The sequence below is a fragment of the Felis catus genome, chromosome A1 (assembly GCF_018350175.1).
Source record: "Felis catus isolate Fca126 chromosome A1, F.catus_Fca126_mat1.0, whole genome shotgun sequence".
NCBI classification, from domain to species: Eukaryota; Metazoa; Chordata; class Mammalia; order Carnivora; family Felidae; genus Felis; species Felis catus.
The window spans coordinates 190,743,163-190,764,071 of record NC_058368.1 but is presented as its reverse complement, the minus strand read 5'-3'; the positions used below and the strand labels follow the sequence as shown (position 1 = coordinate 190,764,071).

Sequence of the window (20,909 nt, the reverse complement as noted above, 5' to 3'; positions counted from 1 at the left end):
GATCCTGTAACTATTGGAATTCGATTTTGTTGGAAATAACAGACAGCCTAACCAGTAGTGGCTTAAACAAGTTGGGAATTTGTTATTATGTAATAATAATTCCGGAGGTATGCTGTCCAAAGCTTATAGCAGAACAATGTTATAAAGAGACCAAATTCCTTCAACCTTCTTCCTTTCACACCTTTAGCAATATGGCTTTTACTCACATGGTCTCATAGGGCTACTGTGCCTCAAAGCATTGCTTCTCTATTTCAGAAAGGGAAGAGTAAAGAACAAAAATCCTTCTTTGTTATTCTTTGGGTTTTTTTGTTTTTGTTTTTGTTTTTGTTTTTTAATTTGGGAAGAAAATATCTCCCCAGACACGTGTTCCTACATCTCCCTGGCCAAGGCTGTATCACACAGCCACCTAACACTGCAACGGAAGTCTGAGAAGTTGAGTAGTTTGGGTTTCCAGGCTGCATCATAGACAAATGCAAGAGGGGATGCGCTGTGCTTAAAATGTGACAAACCGAAAGTCCTTAATATCTGCCCCAGAGTATTTAAAAAAACATACCTGATCATCTCATTCTCCTCTCTATAGCCTTTCAATGGCTTCCTTTTCCTATTAGGATAAAATTCTCAAACACGCACATGGACCAAATGCTCCTACGTGACCTTGCCCCTGACTGCCTCAGAAATCTTATGGCGGTCTTGCTCTTTCCACTCCAGCTACAGTCCTCTCCTTACTCTTCCTTAAAAGCAGCAAGCCATTTTATGCATTGTGTGTATGTCTATGCGCAGAGAAAGATTTCTTGTGCCTTTAAGAACCAGTGTTTGGGGGGCACCTGGGTGGCTCACTCAGGTAAGCATCTGACTCTTGTTTTTGGCTCAGGTCTTGATCTCATGGTTTGTGAGATAGAGCCCTAGCTGGGCTCCAGCACAGAGCCTGCTTGGGATTTTCTGTTTCCCTCTCCCCCCTTACTGTCCCCCACTTGCACATGTTCACTGTCTCTCTCTCTAAATAAATAAACTTAAAAAAGAGAACCAGTGTTTGTACCCTTGGGGGCTACATTGACCCCACTGAGAATACATGATTTACAATAATTGTCACTATAAAAATCAGTATCTGTCTAGCCACCATAAAAGTTCATAAGGGCAGACGTTAGATCTTCATAGCCAGGATTGCCTTAATACAGTGCTGGCCACAGAGTAGGTAATTGTTAAATGTTGATAGAAAATGAATATTACAACACTTAGGATGGCTAGAGATTTTATATATTTTTTGAAAATTGTATTTGTGATCTCATAAATAAGAAAAGCCTGAATCTGTTTTCCCCCCAAAACCATTTATGGAATAGGTCATCCATAAATATTTGTTGAATGAATTAATTATCTGTACATTTTGGTCAGGAGAATTGTCCCTAATTCCTGAAAAGAAAATATTTGGTATGTATCCTGGAAATGACTTGTAATGACTACAAATGTTTTGCATGAGCAGTTTATTAAATGCTACCAGCAGCCGGAGAAACACAATGGGATTAAATTACTTCAAGTGACTTTATCCACTCAAAGTTTCTGTTTGTTGCTCATGTTGGGAAGGCTTTCAGAAGCTGACAGCCGCCTTCAAAGTGCTTAGCCCTGAAATTCATGGAAACTCTGCAATCTCACTGATTACTCAGTTCATTTTAAATCCCAGATTAGACATAACCCAACCCACTTCCTTAAAAAGAATTTTTCACTGTGCATTACCATTAGGAGAAAGCCAAAAATTCTTGTTATGAAATAAATAGAAAACTACTGTTTCGGAGGAATTTCCTGTGATCAGCACTCCCACGAAACACTTTTATGGATAACATGATATTGGGATTGCTATTCAGGAATATAGGCCTCTAAGGAATATTTAAATATTAAAATGTAACTGTGTTCTCTAGCCTGGACTTACAAGGCAAAAACCATTTCTCCTGTATCTAGAAAGCTTTTAAACAGTAGCAGATATGTGAAATGTGAAACGTGCTTAGCTACAATTTTGGAGTAACTAGAAAGTTATCTTGCAAGGAAGACAATGTTCATTATTCAAGAAATTACTATACTGTTCATAGTTTTTTAAAAAAAATATTTCCTGTTTATAAATACTTTGGGAAACTGTAAGTTTCCTTGGCACATTGCCTACACCTTCATAAGAAAAATGTAGTCAGATTCAGAGCAGCTTCTTTTACTAAGTAAAGGCAATTTTAGTTGCAATTAAAATATCAAATGTGAAAAACTAGTTTTCATTGGAGATGTAGAAGGTCGCCATGGGCACCACTGGCTTTGAGTATTAATCACCTGGTTTTGACCATCCATGTCAGCTCTTCCCCTGGGCCCTCTGATACCCATTGTTCTCTGTCTTGTCCAGTGCCTCACCAGATCCCATTGGCTTTCCACTTAAATATCTCCTAAACCCATCCACTTTTCTGCATCTGTGCTGCCAATTCTCTGGTCCAACCTCCCACCATCCCTCTCTCTGCCCCACTGCATCTATCCTTACCCTCCTCAAGTGTCTTTTCCATGATACAGTGTCTCAGTCAGCTGCTGGTGCTGCTGCTGTAACAGAATACCATAGACTGGATGGCTTAATCAATAAGAATTTCTCACTGTTCTGGAGGCTGGGAGCCTGAGATCAGGGTGCCAGCATGGTGAGGTTCCAATGACGATTAGAGTTTCAATGTATGAGTTTCAGGAGGATACAAACATGCAGATGATAGCATGTTGGCTCAGTGATCTTGAAAAATGCCAGTTGGATCGAGCCAGATCCCTGCTTAAAACCTTCACCGTGACCTATAAGGTTCTGAATTACCCAGATCAGCCCACCTTTCCAGTCTCATCCCACGCTGCTGACCCTTGCAAAAAATAGTCTGGCCACACAGATCTTTATTAACTTCAACTTCCCAACCCTGATGTTTTTTCATTATCTTTTCAACTGCCACTTCCCCCTCTTAACTAGTTTGTTCCTAATCACTTTACAAATACCAACAGAATTTCACTTTCTCAGGGAAACTTACCTGCCAGACCAAGTTATGACCCCAAGTTGTATTTCAAAGACATTCTTTTATTTTCCTTTCAAGTCTTTATCACTATTTGTAACTATTAGATATTTTTATTTGAAAATAGCATTCAGGGTTGCCTGGGTGGCTCAGTCGGTTAAGCATCCAACTCTAGATTTCAGCTCAGGTTGTGATCTCACAGATTGCGGGTAAGAGCCCCACATAGGGCTCCACACTACCAGTGTGGAGCCTGCTTGGGATTCTCTGTCTCTCTCCCTCTCTCTCTTCCCATCCCCAGTCCACATGATCACTCTCTCTCAAAGTAAATAAATAAACTTAAAAATAAATAAATAAACTAATAGCACACACTACTGGAATACACTGTGCTCTCCTATACTATGGACTCCATGTCTGTTTGGCTCATTTCTAGACCTTCCTGCTGAAAACATGTTGAATGTTGGGTTTTTCAAACCTACCAGCCTCCTTTTCTGGTCCCTTTCCTGGTCCATTGGGTTTATCCAGCCAGGTTATCTGGAGGATTGTAAAACAGCAGAGCTGGAAACAACCTTATAGATCATCTAACCTCCACCCCCATTTTGTAAAACAAACAAATAAGACTAGAAAACAAATTGCCAAAGGCCATATAATAAACTAACTCATAGAAGAGCAGCACTAAAAATCAGGTCTTTGGTTTGTCGGTTCTGATATTTCAGGAGATCAAATCATTCCTTCTCCCATTTTTCTTATCGCCATTTTTTAGATTGAAATCTGTTGTCGATTTTATAACCTAATATTGGTATAAAAATATATCCTTTTCAAGTAAAATATGGTTCTTGTTTAGGGTTATCATTCGGGTTATATCTACCCAAGCAACACGGATTAGAACACTTAAAATGTTTTGACTTCAAACAATGGTGATTAGATATTTTAACTCGGCATTTTGACTATTTTGGCCCCATGATTCAAGCCCAAAGATGAGTTTTAGTCTATGTTCATTAATACAAAAGCATTAATCATAATTGTGCTAATCTTAATGCATGCACATCAAGAAAGAATTACCAGAGCAAACTCTATTAAGCCAGCTTAACTCCTTAATCAATGTTCTAAAAAGCACACTTAAACCATTTCTGACCTTTTTGAAAGTTTTCCTTGAAATTACTGTCTGAAAGATCAGTTCTTCGTGTACAACAAAAATTTGATTCATCATCCAATTTTTCTGGCTCCTATTATAACATCTAGTATAGCATTTCTTCCTTTGTGTCTAATGCTTCTCTCAAGTCCAATTTTCTTGTAGCGTGTTTTGCAGATGTGAATCTGCCTTTCAGGATTTGGTTCATGGCTTTATTTAACATATGCAGGTTTAGGCACTTTAGTGTTTTTTATTTTTTACAAAATTGAATTTTCCCCAATTTTTTTGGAGTTTAAAGACTTATGAACCAGGGTTTTGTTTTTGCAGTTAGCTTCCTCTATAATAAATTTTTCCATCTACTGTTTTATCTCTTATGAAATTTATTTTCTAGCGAGCAGTTCTGCCAGTTAAATGCAGTTTGAAATTGGACAAAAGTCTGTTTGCTATTATTTGATTCCTCCTTAAACACAGAAAAGTTTTAGCATTTTTTCTTGTGATATTTCAAGGTTTCTTTCTTTTTTTTTTTTTTTTTTTTTTTTTTTTCCTGGTAGGGAATGGAGGTGGCCCAAGACAATCATCTGTTTAAATTGTTACCTGATGAACTATTTGATTTGAGGGGAAAACAATTTAGCTCTGACACTTCTTATCCCATCCCTTATTTTAAAACTGGGGAAATCAAGGGTCAGAGAGGTCTTCTGATTTGCATAGGATCACAGAGATAGGACTGGATTTCAGGTCTCTTGACATCTGGGACACTTTGAGGGGAAAGCCTCCGAAGTTGAGTATGCTTTCCCGAGAGGAGAGGCTGGCTTTTTGTTACTATGGCAATGGAGGGGATTTGAGATTTTTTGACAAGTTTACCCCCTACCTGTACTGCAAGGAAAAAAGAACCACTGAGCTAATCTTTATGGTGATTCAAAACACTTTAGATAGATCCTGTCACATGCTTTATAAGTTCCTAATTGATTGTGTGGAATTAAGTTATTGGGCAGAGAACCATCTAATGGAAACACATTGATGAAATCATTTTTGAGGGACATTAATGGAACTTAAAATAAAACTGAAATGGCTTTATGGATTTTTCACTCAAACTGTTTATGAACATTTATTGCCAGTAAATTATATTGTGTCAGAAGAGGGAATCAGTAGGTATGGCTTTAATAGAAACCTTTTTGAAATAATAAAATCGAGAATAATTTATTATCTAAGAACAGATAGGGGATGGGAGAATTCATCCTGATGGATGTTTGTCCACTCTGCAGCTTCTAGAAGAGTGAAAAATGGTGTTAAAAGCAGAAGCCTGATAGGACTTGGAAATAAATGGTGTTTTTGAAAAGTATTAATATCTCATCTCATTGTGCATGTGGATTGTTTTCAGAAGAGAGGTGAGGGGAGATTTAGCAAGTGTTACTTGAGGGTATAAACATTGGGATTTGTTCATATCTCATAAAAAGCTGAACAAGTAGAGAATGATTTAATATAATGAAAGAAACAGTCTAGAATAGTAGTCACAGACATTGGTTCCAGGGCCAAAAGATGAGAGTTCGGGTTCTGACACCTCCTTTTCACTGTGTAACCATAGGAAAATACCCTGACTTCCCTGAGTGTCAGATTCCACATCCGTAGCAACAGACATGCATAGTCCCTAGCTCATAATAATGACCAAATTAAAACAATTTCCATAATTTCTAGTTTCTAGTGTGTGCTTTAAAAATGTCACTTTTAAGAGTCATAGAGGACCTGGATAAGGGGAGGAAAAAATAGGTTTCATAAATATTTTAGTACTATGAGCAGTATCTTATTGACTATCATCTGCTGATTTCTATGTGCCAAAGATCTCGTTCAATCTTCCAAGACCCCTAGGAGATAAAGTTACCATTAATATCCTTTCTTTTCAGAGAGAAAACTGAGCATCATAGAGATTGGGTTTCATGCCCAAGGACACTCAGATAATGAGAAATTCTGGTACATTCCCCTGAGAAGTCGTATCTCTGAGTCTGTTTTCCAGTATGGATGGCACGTATGGGCCCCTGTGGCAAAGTGCATCAAAAACAAAATCAGAGGGCATCTGGTTGGATGGTGGGAGCAAAAGGAGCCTTAGTGAGTGTCTTGCCCTTTACTTTGATCCCACATCCAGAGCCCGTCAACCACCCAGATCCTCTATGAGAGCCTAGACCCCTGGGTTTTGCTGTCTTGCCACCTTATGGGCGCCACATTCCCCTGGCATTCAGAAAACAAGACACTAGGGTATAGTGGCTAAAAGTAGGGCCTCGGTTCAGATGCCTGCATATGAATCTCAGCTCAGGCATCACTAGTCATGTGACTGTGAGCCCATTTTTTAGCCCCACTTGTCTTGTAGGACAATTAATTTTCTTGGTCTGGGGAAGAAACTACAGACCTTTGATCTCATTTTATTTTAAAGCAATATTTGTATTTAGCCCAAATAATATTCTCTTCTTAGCATAGCTCTTTTATTTTAAGAGGCACAGTTAAAAGGAGTTGGATTTTGGACATTCATTAAAAATGCAATGTGATACATGAGGAGTTTTATGACAGTAAATTAGTACTCCCATAGAAGTATTAGTACCAATTGGAAATAAGTAGTACCAAATTGAACGCCAATAAGGCGTCTGGTGGAAGCCTAGGGAACCTAAAATTGAATCTGTCTGTATTCTGTGTGTGACCTTTGGAGACCATGGTTGTTCCACAAGCATATGGTGAGCACCCATAATGTATTAGATGACTTCATATAACCTTTTTTATCCCCCTTGGAATTTCTTTAAAAGGGTGGCAGAGCGAGGGGCCACTGGCTGTGGTACACCACTTCCTTCCTGAGCTTAGTACAGCCAGATGTTAAGAAGTGGCAAATGAGGTTTGGTCAGTGTATCTGACAAATGGAGAAACAGACGCAGCACAAAGCTTGAATAAAATAAAGAAAATAGTGCATGCTTTTGAGGTTCATTTTAAGAAAATGGCATTCTTCATTTTTGGACAATTGAACTGAATAAATGTAGTATATATCCTTATATATGTATATATTTTGCATAGTCCTAAGAAGTAGGTATTCTTGGGCTTCAAGGGGCCTTATAAAATGATAGGAGGATACAGGAGATATCAGTGAAACACAAAGCCTCACAGCATTTTAATACCAGTTCAAATAATGAAGGTTGTCTATGAGCAGTACTAATTGCTGTATCGGTAAGCCATACAATTAGGGTTGATTTTAAGGGAGGTCATGCTCTTTCTCATGCAGTTTTCATAGTTTTCTTAGTAGAGGAAGGGGAGACATGAGCTGGTACTAAAGAGTCGACACAGTGTATGTAACAGAAATAACTTTCCTAGCCTTAATCAGGTGTATAATTGTTCCTTTTAATCATTAAAAACAACAACAACAACAACAACAAAAATAGGTTCCAGTGGCTCAGAACTAAGCATCTCTAAGGAATAGAAAGGGAAGGGATTTCAAGGGAAGCCCCTGTTAATTGCAGTAGTGACAGATGGGAATTGCTCAATAACAGGTTTGAGATGGTACTGAGAGGTGACTAAGGCCATGCTCTTGGGTCAGACATTTTAGAGCCATGTCCCAATGTGTCACTCATTGTCCCGTGATTTCTCCTGGCCTATTTTACCTACTAGGCACCCTCTACAGTATCTTTCGTCTAGGCGCTCTTCAAAGGATCACAAAAATCTTGGAGATGTGGATTGTATGCTCTGCAGAACAAAATTTAATACATGTGTAACAAAAGCCACATTATAGTCTATAATCCAACCCAATCTTATTCACTTATTGTGTTAGTCAGGATTCTTCAGAGAAACAGAGTCAATATGGATCTACCTATGGGAAGAAAGTCATTATAAGAAACTGGCTCAAGTCATTATAGAAGCTAAGGAGTCCCACAATCTGCTGTCTATAAGATGGAGACCCAGGAAAGTTCATGACATAATTCAGAATGAGTCCCAAGGCTCACTGAGAACCAGTGTAGTCAATGGTGTAGATTCCAGTCTGGGTATTAAGGCCTGAGAACAAGGAGCACTGGTGGCAGGAGAAGATTGATATCCCAATTCAAGCAGTTAGACAGGAAGAACCTAATTCTTCCTTCCTCCGCCATTTTGTTCTAGTCGGGCCCTCAACAGGATTGGCTGATGCTCACCCACACTGGGGAGGGCACACTGCTCTGCTAAGTCCTTTGATTCTACTCTCATCTGGAAACACCCTCACACCCAGAGGTTGTGTTTAGCTCAGTATCTGATTACCTCATGATCCAAGTCAAGCTGACACATAAAATGAACCACCACATTTATAAAGAACATAATAAAGTTTAAATCACTAGGGCAAAATAGTGTATGCATAATAAAACAACATGCTTAGGAAATTTACATCAAAAAATGTTGTATATAATTGAGACTGTGGGTACATTTTGATATATTTGAAAGGTGGTGGGTTGGTGTCTTGAAAGGCAAAAGTGTCTATGGGCAGAAAAAGATCTTTAATGTCCCCACACTAAACGTCTCTTTGCCTACTGCAACTGTTGGTAGGGTGGTTGCAGGCAATAAATGAGCTAGTACATATGATGTGTACATGATGGTATCTGGCTTGTTGTAGTCACTCAAAATGCTAGCTCAGATTAATAGTTATAATTTACCAGGATACTTTAGTGACCATCCATGATGTTAAAATTTGAGGCATTGTTTGCTGATTTTACTTGCAGTAGTCTTGCTTGTATCAAAAAGATTAAGTGTTTTTACAGTTGCTACAAAAGTCAAGAAATCATTTCATTTTCCTAGACTTAGCTAAGATAAATCTGGATTTGTAATATCAGTGGTTAATGGAGGAATTCTAGACATCATAGCAATGCAAGAGGATTCTAGAAATTCACACATGCATACAAGGTATTATTCTGCCCCTTTTTGTGGCTTCAAAGAACTACACCAAAAAAATGTATAAAAATCAACACCTTTACTTCAAAGTACAGGATACTGCCTAGCTAAGTTTAATTGAAAAACTAATATTCAGTGCAATTGTCTGTGATAAACTAAGGCGTAAATGAGTTGAAAAACACTTTGGGAGCAGACAAATCAGATAATCACCACCTCTATGGCTGGGAAGGTTCAGCTGGTGATAACAAGTTGTAAAGATAAAAGCTTATAGAAAGGTCAAGAGCTAACTGTCTAGATTGGGTTGGGGATCAATGTTGAATAATACTCAAAGTGTGAAAGCACTGAACTTCAAATGATCTCTCACAGTGTTCTGTTTTGTTTAACTTTTCAAGATAATAGTGTAGAACTTTAGGGAAAAATGTTTTTGCTAGATTTTATTAGGTGAATAGTTTACAGTGTTATAGTGTTCTCCACCATCCACCCACTGCTGAGATGTTGTATGTGTTCTATGATTTGTGCCCCACACTGAAATAAGAGGGCTTCAGCTGCTGTTTTTCAAAACATTTCCAGTTGGGTAACTATTAATAGTTGATGAGAGACAAGAGTTAGACTGTGCCATTTCTAGGCTTTTTTTTTTTTTTTTGATGTTAACATTGTATTTGCCTCATGGCCTCACTCTGATCTCAGCAAGAACACTTTCAAAAGAAGCTCCTTGTTTTTTCACAGGCTGTTTGCATGATTTGATTCAGTGCCCCCCCCCCCCAACTAAAGGTAGGAAGCTAAAGCCAATGGCAAAATGTGTGCTTTGGGTTGTGTGAAGGATTCACTACATTTAGCTCCACTCATTGTGCTGATCGTGCCCCCAGGTGACATGCAAAGTCTCCAACCTCTGTTTGCTTTTTTCTTTTGTCTACAGGAGCGGAGGGCACAGTGTTCCCTAAATCTATAGAGACACCTAATGTCAGGGCAGACCCCTTCAAGGAACTAAGGTAAATTTCTGACTATGCTTTGCATTGATTAGTGGCTGTTTCCTTTGTCTGAGCAACTGGCTGATGATCCATTTGGACTATAAGGAATGTAACAGCATCACAACATGAATATACAAACTGGGAGAGATTAGAAAGGACAAGAAGATAAGCTACAGCCAAGGGAAAATTTTCTCTGAGAACTTAAGAAGATTGAGGGTTTGGAGGAAGAGGTTGCCAGCCTTGTAATTAGGAGATGCAGGATTCATTCATTTGCGCTGCCTGTTTCCTACTATATTTTGTGGGACCAAAAAACCTAACCAGTTACAGCACTAGTCAGTAATTGGTGCTGATCAGCCCAAAGAAAAGTGGTATCTGAAAGAAACCGGACTCTAATACGATACAGATTTTTGTTTGTATGTAATAATCTCTCCATTACTTGGAGTGTTATGGTACTAGAACTACTTTCTGTGGATATTCCTTGTACTGGTGTTAATCTTCAAATATCTATAATTGTGCCACCTTTAGCAGAAAAAGACTCTGAGATCCTGTATATTTACCACCAACAACTAAGGAAACAAAAAAGAACAATAGATATAGATAAACAGACAAACAGAGATAGATATAACCTAAAAACCATTACAGCCACCAAAGGACCATCCCTGGCTCCAAAAAGGAACCCATAAAAAGTGGTATGTTGACACAAATATAACTATAATTTTTACCATATACTTATGATATAGGCAGGCTGGGACCCAGAGGGGCCTCCCGCAGGACCAGTAAGAGGGTCCTGGGCTTCATGCAGGAAGAAATCAAATATAATCTGGAGAAAGTGAAAGCAGAATTTATTGAATAGCATGAGTGACAGACAGAAAATAGCAGATGGAGTGTCTGGGAGACTCAGAAAGGAAAGGAGAATGAGTTTCAGCATCGCTTGGGATTAGGGTTTTATACGGGAAAGGGGTCTGAGGTATGTGTTTCTCCAGGAATCCAGGGTAGGGTCTGATCAACTGCAAGTGTTGGGTGACCAATAGCTGTTATTCCATAAACCACTGAAGGTAGGGGGTGTTGATGCCAGTGTAGGCCGTGGTTTGTTGGAAGATAATGTCCTGGAACATGTTTGGGTTTTGGCTCTTCTTAGATGTTATCAGATGTTTGGGACCTAGAACAAAATTCAGATTAACTTTCTTGCTTCCCCTTGGAAGTGGGAACATAGCTCCTTTGGCTTATTCGGAAATGGGGTCTAGTAGAAAAACAGCAGAGATGGAGCCTTTCTAAAATGGAGTCTCTTCTGTTTCCCTACCTCATTTACAGCCATGAAGAATTCAGGGAATGCTGGATTTCTTCATTTCTTGTAGTTCTTCTAGCATAAATCATCATAAATAATATTGAATATTTAATAGTAGACATCAAACATAAGTAAATGCATTTGTATCACACAAGCCATATCTACTTTTTCAAGATGCAGCCCCGAGATCTATGTCTTGCTAAAACGGCAACAGCCATGTTGGCGTTTGGATTTCCCTGAACAGAAACACATTCTCAGTAAGTGGAGAATATATCTCATTACAAAATGCCTAGCATTCTTACAAAGCTTGTAAGGCTTTATGACTATAGGGAAATAAATTGGGCCAAAGGAAGAGGATAGTTGGTGAAGAAAGAGAACATTTTCTTCTCCAAATCCCATATACCATGGGCTGTATTTTTAACATTATATGCTACATTGCAAGGTTTTATTTTTTCCTTGAATAGTTGCTTCCATCTCAGGGCTTCTTCCTGCCAGAAGTTACCTGACCATCAGCTAGATCCTTTGTTTCATCTTAGGTACTAAAGCTGGAATCTTTTCAGCAAATCCACCCAAGGAAACCTGTATTTCAGGACTCTGAGAGCAAGCTCATTCTCTGAGAGTGCAGCGAATCCTCGTGTCTGTGATATAAGAGCTCTTTTTTGAGACAAGCTAATGTGTGACCTGTTTCCCTTTCTTTTCACAGACCTCTTGAGGAACAGGGTTATTTTTTAACACAACTGGTCAGTAATTAGTGCTGATCAGTCCAAAGAAAGGTGCTGTCTAGAAGAAGTTGACCTCTAAATATGACCCAGTAATTCCTCCCCTCCCCCATGGAACAAGTGCTCCATTACCTGGAAGGCATGGAAAATATGAGAGTCAAAAATTTAGGCTAACTTTGCTTTAAATAGAAAAATAAGGGTGCCTGAGTGGCTCAGTCAGTTAAGCATCCGACTTCAGCTCAGGTCATGATCCCACAGCTCCTCAGTTCGAACCCCGCGTTGGGCTCTGTGCTGGCGGCTCAGAGACTGGAGCCTGCTTCAGATTCTGTGTCTCCCTCTCTCTCTGCCCCTTCCCACTCATACTCTGTCTCTCTCTGTGTCTCAAAACTAAATAAAAAAATAATTTTTTAATAGAAAAATAAATCTTACGTGGTTAAAAACAAACCCAGCCCACATCAAATAAAAAGAAAAATTATCCAAGCATCAGCCCACTTTAGAGATCCATACTCTGAAAACTTTAGAGCACAGTAATTGCTCATATAAGGTTGTAGACTGTGGTCCTCTGTTGACACCAATGGAAAACCCTGGGACTTTGCCTTAAAAAAATTAAATCTCCAAAATTTACAAGTGAATCTCCTGAGTCAAAGTGCAACAAAATAAGGACTTCTGCTCATTGCTACCTTTCCATTGTTTATTTTAAAGTTGTAAGCATATCCTACAGAAACAAGAAATAAAATTTTCTTGCAGGACACATAAAAAGACTTTCATACGTCATTCTACAACTGGAGTGTAGAATGTTCGCCCCTATTCAAATTGTGTTGATGGTTGATAGCCTGAATGGAGTCAGGGCCTAGAATGTGATAATTAGCTCCTTCATCCTTATGATTTTCTTTTATTTTAATGGCACTTTGTAGGAGAATCTCTGACCAATTGAAAGATAATGAAATGTAGCTGATATATTAGCCCAGACCAGTGCTTCTGTGGATGTTTCACCTTTGTCATCTAATGGTACCACACTTTACTCTGTGCTATTGAACGGTATTGACCTTGGATATTGAGTAAATAGGTAATGAACTTGGTGACGAAGTCTTCTGGCCTCTGGCTTTACAGTTGGATCAGTTTTACTGATCCAGTGCATTTGTGCTGGGATGTCTTCTCATCTTAGGAAAGTAGAATAACCTAAGGAAGATCCCTGGATTTGTGCCAGCAGACAGCACTGAGTGAGCTGTTCAGGTGAAGCAGAATTGGTCCACTCCTCAGGAGCAACACAACTGAGGGGAATAATATCGAGCTGGGGGTCAGATACCTACAGCAAACACACTATATAGCCTTGAGCTAATCCTGGAGCCCTGATATCTATAAAAAGCCAGGTCTCTTCAGGCTCCAAACAGCTAATCCCCTTATATTATTTTACTTTTTATTATAAAGTAATTTTAGATTAACAGAATAGTTGCAGGGGACCTCAGTGGCTCAGTGGTTAAGCATTGGACTCTTGATTTTGGCTCAGGTCATGATCTTGTGGTTTGTAGATGGAGTCCCAAGTCAGATTCATATTCTCTCTCTCTCTCTCTCTCTCTCTCTCTCTCTCTCTCTCTCTCTCTTTCTCTCTTTCTTTCTCTCTCTCTCTCCTTCTCTCTCTCTTTCTCTCTCACTCTCTCACTCTCTCTCTGCCTAAATAAATAAATAAACAAGTAAATAAACTTTTGCAAAAAAAAAAAAAGAAAAGAAGAGTTGCAATATTCCTGCAGATTATCCCTCTATACCCTTTACCTGGTATTTCTGATGTTAACATCTTACATATCCACAGTATATTTATCAAAACTAAAAAATTAACATTGTAGCCCCATAAAATATCTTATTTTATGTAAGATTTGCTTAAAATCGTGCAATCACCTGAATGCATTACAGATCCAAAAAATATGTAAAGAAGAGTTTAACAGAAAAACTATTTGTTGATATGTGAATTAATGCATCTTTAAAACTCCCACTGCAGTTGTTAGAATGTTTTTAATAAGAGTTGTTTTTTTTAATTTTTTTTATTTTAACTTGTTTTATTTTTTATTTTTTAAAATTTACATCTAAATGAGTTAGCATATAGTACAACAATGATTTCAGGAGTAGATTCCTTAGTGCCCCTTACCCATTTAGCCCATCCCCCCTCTCACAACTCCTCCCATAATGCTCAGTTTGTTCTCCATATTTATGAGTGTCTTCTGTTTTGTCCCTCCCCCCTTATTTTTATATTATTTTTGCTTCCCTTCCCTTATGTTCATCTGTTTTGCATCTTAAAGTCCTCATATGAGTGAAGTCATGATATTTGTCTCTCTAATTTCACTTAGCATCATACCCTCCAGTTCCATCCACGTAGTTGCAAATGGCAAGATTTCATTCTTTTTGATTGCTGAGTAATACTCCATTGTATGTATATATACCACATCTTCTTTATCCATTCATCCATCGATGGACATTTGGGCTCTTTCCATACTTTGGTTATTGTTGAGAGTGCTGCTATAAACATGGGGGTGCATGTGTCCCTTCAAAACAGCACACCTGTATCCTTTGGATAAATACCTAGTAGTGCAATTGCTGTGTCATAGGGTAGTTCTATTTTTAGTTTCTTGAGGAACCTCCATACTGTTTTGCAGAGTGGCTGCACCAGCTTGCATTCCCACCAACAGTGCAAAAGAGATCCTCTTTCTCCGCATCCTCACCAACATCTGTTGTTGCCTGAGTTGTTAATGTTAGTCATTCTGACAGGTGTAAGGTAGTATCTCATTGTGGTTTTGATTTGTATTTCCCTGATGATGAGTAGAGAGTTGTTTTTTTTTTAAATAATGTTCTATACCCAGATTTTCTTTGCCTTACTTGTCAGTGGGAACTGAGTTAAAAAGACTACAGGTTATTTTTCCATACACCATCTTCTGAACTGAACAAGCAAAACTTAAATATCCATCCATGTCCTTCACTTACCCCAAATATCAAACGTGGGAAAATAGCATCTATTTTAGAGACCTTGTCTGTTGGGATAACTTGTTTCCTCCAACATCAGTTTGGATTTTGAAGGGTTTTTTTGTTTGTTCTTTTATTGTTGTTTGTTTGCTTGTTAATGAGAGGCAGATGTTAGGCCTCCAGCACATCTTCCTAGAAGATCTCAATCCTCAGCTCAAAAAGTAGTAGCTTCCTCTGCTAGAGTTTCGGTTGACTGCTTTCTTTTTCAGAATTACTATCGTTACTGTATTCACAGTGTTCACCTAAGATGTTTGTAAATAATCCAGAGTTGAGTTGAAAAATCACAAAAGAGGGTTGCTTCTCTCCAGACAAATAATGAGGGTTAGCAAGGTCTGAGCCCAATATCCAAGTTGGGTGGTTTGTTGACTTTGCCCCTGAAGGACAATTCTGAAATAATGACATGTTGCTCTAGATTCAAGACTCTACTGAAAAAAATCTACCAGTCACTATGCCTATCTCTTGAAATAAGAAAAACTAACTTGGAACAGAAACTGGATTTTAATAAATTCACGATCTGAAATTCATAATCTGACTATATTAAATGTTCACTTGTTCATTATTTTTTTTCCTGGTGTCTGTATATAAAGACAATTGGAAAGTTCCCTGATCTCAGGCTGTGCATGATCTGAGACAGGAAATAGGCCATTTAGTTTTGCATATGTATTTTCTGTAAGAACAGAAGCTACCTGTGAATGCCTACCTTGCTCTAAGGATTCTTTTCAACTATGAAGCTCTCTGTAAGATTCTGATCCTACAGGAACAGGAAATAGACTGTGAGATCTTATTTCCCAGACATATGCCAGGGCAAATGTAAAACATAGGAGAAGGTTACCTAGACCACTTAACACATATAGCCAATTCTGTTCCTCTGGATATCACTAAAAGCTTGGAAGGGACCAAAAAACAGCAAGAAACCAAAAGATCTTTACAAAAGAATTTTTCATCAACTAATGTGCGGATGTGCTCTTATTCTACATACAGTTATGATAAGGGTGGTGACCTGATTTCCATTTCATCATAGGTCAGTCACTCTTGGCCATTTTTTTTTTTTTTGACACTTACTAGGAGTCAAGGCATGTGCTAAATATTTGGAATAAAGAGATAAATGAGTACTCAAATAATTTATAGTTAAGGAGAATAAGATAGACATGCAACCCAAATATAAGGTAGTATGATAAGCGATGGACTAGATATATGAACAAAGTCAGAGGACACACAGAGAATGACACAGAGAATTCTACCTGAGAGGGTTAGGTATGGGATATTTTAGTCGCAAGATGAAAGAAAAAGCCAGTAAGTGGGCCTCAGAATTTAAAAAGCATGGTTCTCTAGGTCCACTTAATGTAAAGGCAAATAGGCCAATGTATTTCTGTAGCTCCCAAGAATATTACCGTGTCATTTCTAAAAATGAGGTGCTATAATTTCCTTATGACCATTGTGTTCTTTAATAAATTGTGAAGGCAATCTCAAATATGATCACAGAGGACTTTAAGGATTGTTACAAGTTTCAGAGTTTAGTACATAATTCAGAACTGTAAGAGTCATTACTATCAAACCCATTCTGCCTCTTCAAATAAACAAGGCATTTCTTTGCTACTGTGTTTTTTTTCCCCACAACATTACCAGAGTTTTAATAATAAAGCAGAAAGATGCATCTGTTACTCCCAATATGCACTTGAGTATTCTGTGGGATCTTTTTTTAATGGATAGATACTAATCTAAACTCCTTTGGGAACGTTTGAGATTTAAAGTCTGTGTATATCATAGGAAAACAAGAATTAGACACTTCCAAATTGACAAAAAATGAATTTATTTCTTTAATTTTATTTTAAAACGGCTGTAGCCAACTAAATGTTTATTTGACTGGCAGCGGTTTATAACTGTAAGCCACCGGAACAGTCTGTTAAAGCATCAGAGTTCTATTAATTAGAGACTTAGTAATACTTCTCCCTTTCCATGTCCACCTCAAAAGTCAAAACAGCAAAAATACTGGATGGGTGGTCACATTTTTAATTATATGTGTAATATATATATATATATATATATATATATATATATATATATACACATAGATATATATCATTTTATACACATGAGACATTTTTACATATATGCATATATACATATACACATACATATGTATTTTATATATATGAAGGTAGAGAGAGGAGGGAGAGGCTATATATTATGCTTCTTATAGCTATGGGTGCATGGTATATGGGGGAATATGTTCTCATTTTTAAACATTTTGCAGACATGTTCTATAATTTTGTTGATCTTCCCTCTCCTCTAACTTCCAATTCCATGTACTTAGACTAGGTTTTTCAGTTTTATTTTGCACATATGAAATTCACAATTGTCTGATCACAGATCATGAATACTGAAGTGATTCAAAGGAGAAATGAAAATGTACAATGGCCAGATAATGTCATAGATACTCACAAGCCTTACAAAACAGAAGGATCATGACACAGTGTTCATGTTTGTCAAGAGTCATGCTTTGAAGGTATTCTGCATTGTGTTTGAGTTTGGCCCCAAATCCTATCTTCTTTGTGAACCTGGACAAGTCTCCTAAGCTATCCTCACCCAGTGCCTAGAACATGGGAAAAGCTCAGTGAACATTAATTCAACAAATGTTAGCTACTGGGAGGAACAAGCAGCTCATTTTCATGGGGCTCCAGCCCTCAGACACGAGTCCCTAAAGTTTTAAATTTCATCAACCAGTAAAAAGTTTCTATGAAACCTGGGTGACTAATAATTATTTTTCAATAAAGGACAAAACCAAAAAGCTTTTGTGTATCTACATCTACTGTTGACTAAGACATAGCCTTAGAATGAAAGCCCTATAAACTGCATGCATGTAATAATATTAGCATATAATTGCGGAGGCTCTATTTTCTCATTTTGCCTAAGATGCTAGGGACTGTATCACAATTTTTCACCAACCTACAGTGCCCACCCAGAAAAAATGAACATCTGAAAGCCACAGGCAAGAGCTTAAAGAAGTCCACTTTAAGGTTGCAAACCTGTTTGAAAACCCAAAGTAATACATCTTGTCCATCTTTCAAGACCATATATGTCCCTTTTCTCCCTCCTTCCCTTCTTCCTGCATTCCAGAATCCTATCATTTCCCCCCCCCCTTTTTTCATTAATACCAAAACAGAGTTTGGATTTATCTACCTATTTATTTTGTTCCCTTATCCCCAACCTTTTCTCTAGGTGCCCTTTTCACCATGGTTCTCTAAGTATATGGGAGAAACAAAGGGGTAAAGGTAAAGGGATCCTGCCATATTTGAGGTATTTCCATCTTTCCCTTTGCCATGTTTATCTAAGGCTTTTTTGTTTTACAAATATGATAGAGATTATATTTTAAAGCTACCAAACCTTTGTGATCTGCCGACATCTCCTCTGTACAGTATAATTCTACCATTGGAGGCCAAGGAAGGATAAATGGAAGATAACATCATGGGGGAAACAGAGTCTATGGCATAGAGGAATTCCCACTCAGGAAGAGGAAATGGAAAATCCATCTTTTCTGATCTCTGGTGAAGTGTAGTAAGAAGATAGGAAATGTAGGGAAAGCAAGTGGTAAAATATACTACAGCCTGTTGACCTTTGTTCTCTGATTCATGGAAAGGGGAAACCAATTAGATTTCAAGGAAAGTCAGAAGCAGACGGTCATTGTGCATTTTCATTTGGGACTCTAGGAGGAAACCAGCTTATAAAGCTGGTTGGTCTCACAACCCTCTGGATTGTCATGTGGCTAGAGAGGAAGAGGGGACTTGGGTCAGCACTCTCAAATCTCCTTCAGCTCCTGGGGGTTGGGAATGCCAGGGCAGGAAGGAATCCACGTGGTATCCTGTTGAGCCCGGCAGATTGGTGACTGATGGGGCAGACTAGTGGGCTCCTGGGCAGCTTCCCTGCAGTGGGTCTGTGGGCTCCAAAGCAGACAGTCCGATTTGGTGGTACAGTGGAAAACCTACCCAGGCCTCAGGGCTGCAAACACCATTCAGACTTCACTCAGCGAGCATTAAATGAGCCCAGTGAGCAGTAACCAGAATTCACCCTGTGAGGACTTAAGTGTGGGCTGCTAGGCTGATGTCAATCAGGACAACATCTTATGGAATCTGAACTGTCTTTGTTCCTGTTACCACAAGGTCACATAAGCCCCATCCTCCCCATATCCATTATGATATAAAGTGGGAGAAGAAAATTGAAAGATTAATTATTTATCCTAATGGGAAACAATACTTTTTAATCACAGAGAAGATGCCACAAGAAGTGTAATTTTTTTCTAACAATCCATAAGCATAAATTTGAGAGAACAATTAAGTCAAGTAAGAACAACAAAGAAATGCCATTTGCTATCACTGATGAACACAATTTGTAAATTGGGTAGCCTGCAATACAAGGTATTGTGTCAGTCACAATATCTGAGCTGACCATCAGGCTTCAGAAGCCATGAGTCTTCCCCTGTGTGTCTTGTAGGGAACACCGGGTGTGATCAAAAGGAAAAAAAAAAATGCTTTCAGAATCCATCACCAGGCACCTGCTATTAGTGATTTAGTTTCTCTGTAAGTCTTGAACTGGCATTGATTGACACTCATACTCCCCAAAATGCTCCTAGATTTATAATCTCTTAAACCAACAAAATACTGGAGGAAATGCCTTAATAACTAAAACATTTACATGCGTCTCTCAAAATGATTACTCGACTATCTCTGACAGCTAAAGCCATCAACCATGTGAAATGAGGCACCTTAGTACCTATGTGGTTGTCCCTTAATGGCTGGCCCATTTTCATCTGAATCCAAGAAAGGCAATGTGACACATGATTATCATTATCCAGGACAAGTGGCTTTTACTTAAGAATTAAAATTATATCTTTTAAATTAATTTTTAATGTAAGAGTTCAAAATGTGAAAAAATTACTCAGAAGATTAACTCATGATGGGGGGGGGGTTGCGGTTTGAAATGGCACTTTCGTCCATGTTGTCAAGGCAGGTATGAGATCCCAAATTAAGTGCTAACCTCTCAGCCTTTTAGAACAGAATGGGCATGAGTGTAGGTTTGACAAAATTCCTGAGTTGGGACTACCTTCTGCCTCAAAAGGAGCATTGTGACTTTATTATTGTTTTTATCTTGATTAAAATGTCAGCAGCTGCCATTTATTATGTAAAGTGTGTGGGGTAGATTGTTCTATTATTCTTGAAAAACACACAATTGCTTTGTGATTCTCCGTTTTTTTTCCCCCTCAGTAGGATGGCTCTGCTGGGTGCATAGACAGAAAATCTTGCTTAATTACACCCTTCATGATTTTGGCTCAAAGCCAGGCTTGTTTTATTCCAATTATAACCTTTTCAAAACAAAGAGTAATGGGAGTTGAAAGGAACAAGCTGACAACAGTTTTTTACCTGAAATAAGTTGAGAACTAGAAGTGAATCATAAAAAGAAAAAAAAATCAGCCAATGGATGTCATTTTGTTTCTTACTCCAGAATTTTCCATGGATTGTTAGAATATAATATAAATGAGATCAAGACCATCCGATCTCAGAGAGAATTCTATAAACTCACTGGATTTCCTGCCAGGGACTATGTGCCAACTTGGGTCAAATGTCAATCCCTTGTTTGCTATCCTTTGGTGGCTCCCACTGACTTGAAGATAAAATTTCAAAACCAGAGTACTCACAAGTAACCTTCAAGTAGTTGATCTGGCCTTGGGTGATGTCCTGGCTTCTCATCTCTGATCACCCTTACACACCTTCCAATCTTTTCTTTTCTTTCTTTTTTTTTTTTTTTTTTTTTAACAATTTGTTGTCAAGTTAGCTAGCACACAGTGTGTTCTTGGCTTCGGGAGTAGACTCCCATGATTCATCATTTACATACAACATCCATTGCTCATCCCAACAAGTGTCCTCC

The 20,909-nt window shown here is 38.3% G+C and overlaps 1 protein-coding gene across 7 annotated transcripts in view; it reads left to right on the top strand.

The window, feature by feature from the left end:
- The window catches only part of SGCD (sarcoglycan delta), a 946,774-nt gene that overhangs the window by 831,467 nt on the left and 94,398 nt on the right, over nucleotides 1-20,909 (top strand). For all 7 annotated transcript variants that reach the window (XM_019839908.3, XM_045036411.1, XM_045036400.1 and 4 more), the window contains one exon: nucleotides 9,926-9,998. In XM_019839908.3, coding sequence (XP_019695467.1) covers nucleotides 9,926-9,998 — 73 coding nt within the window. The remainder of the gene's footprint in view (nucleotides 1-9,925; nucleotides 9,999-20,909) is intronic.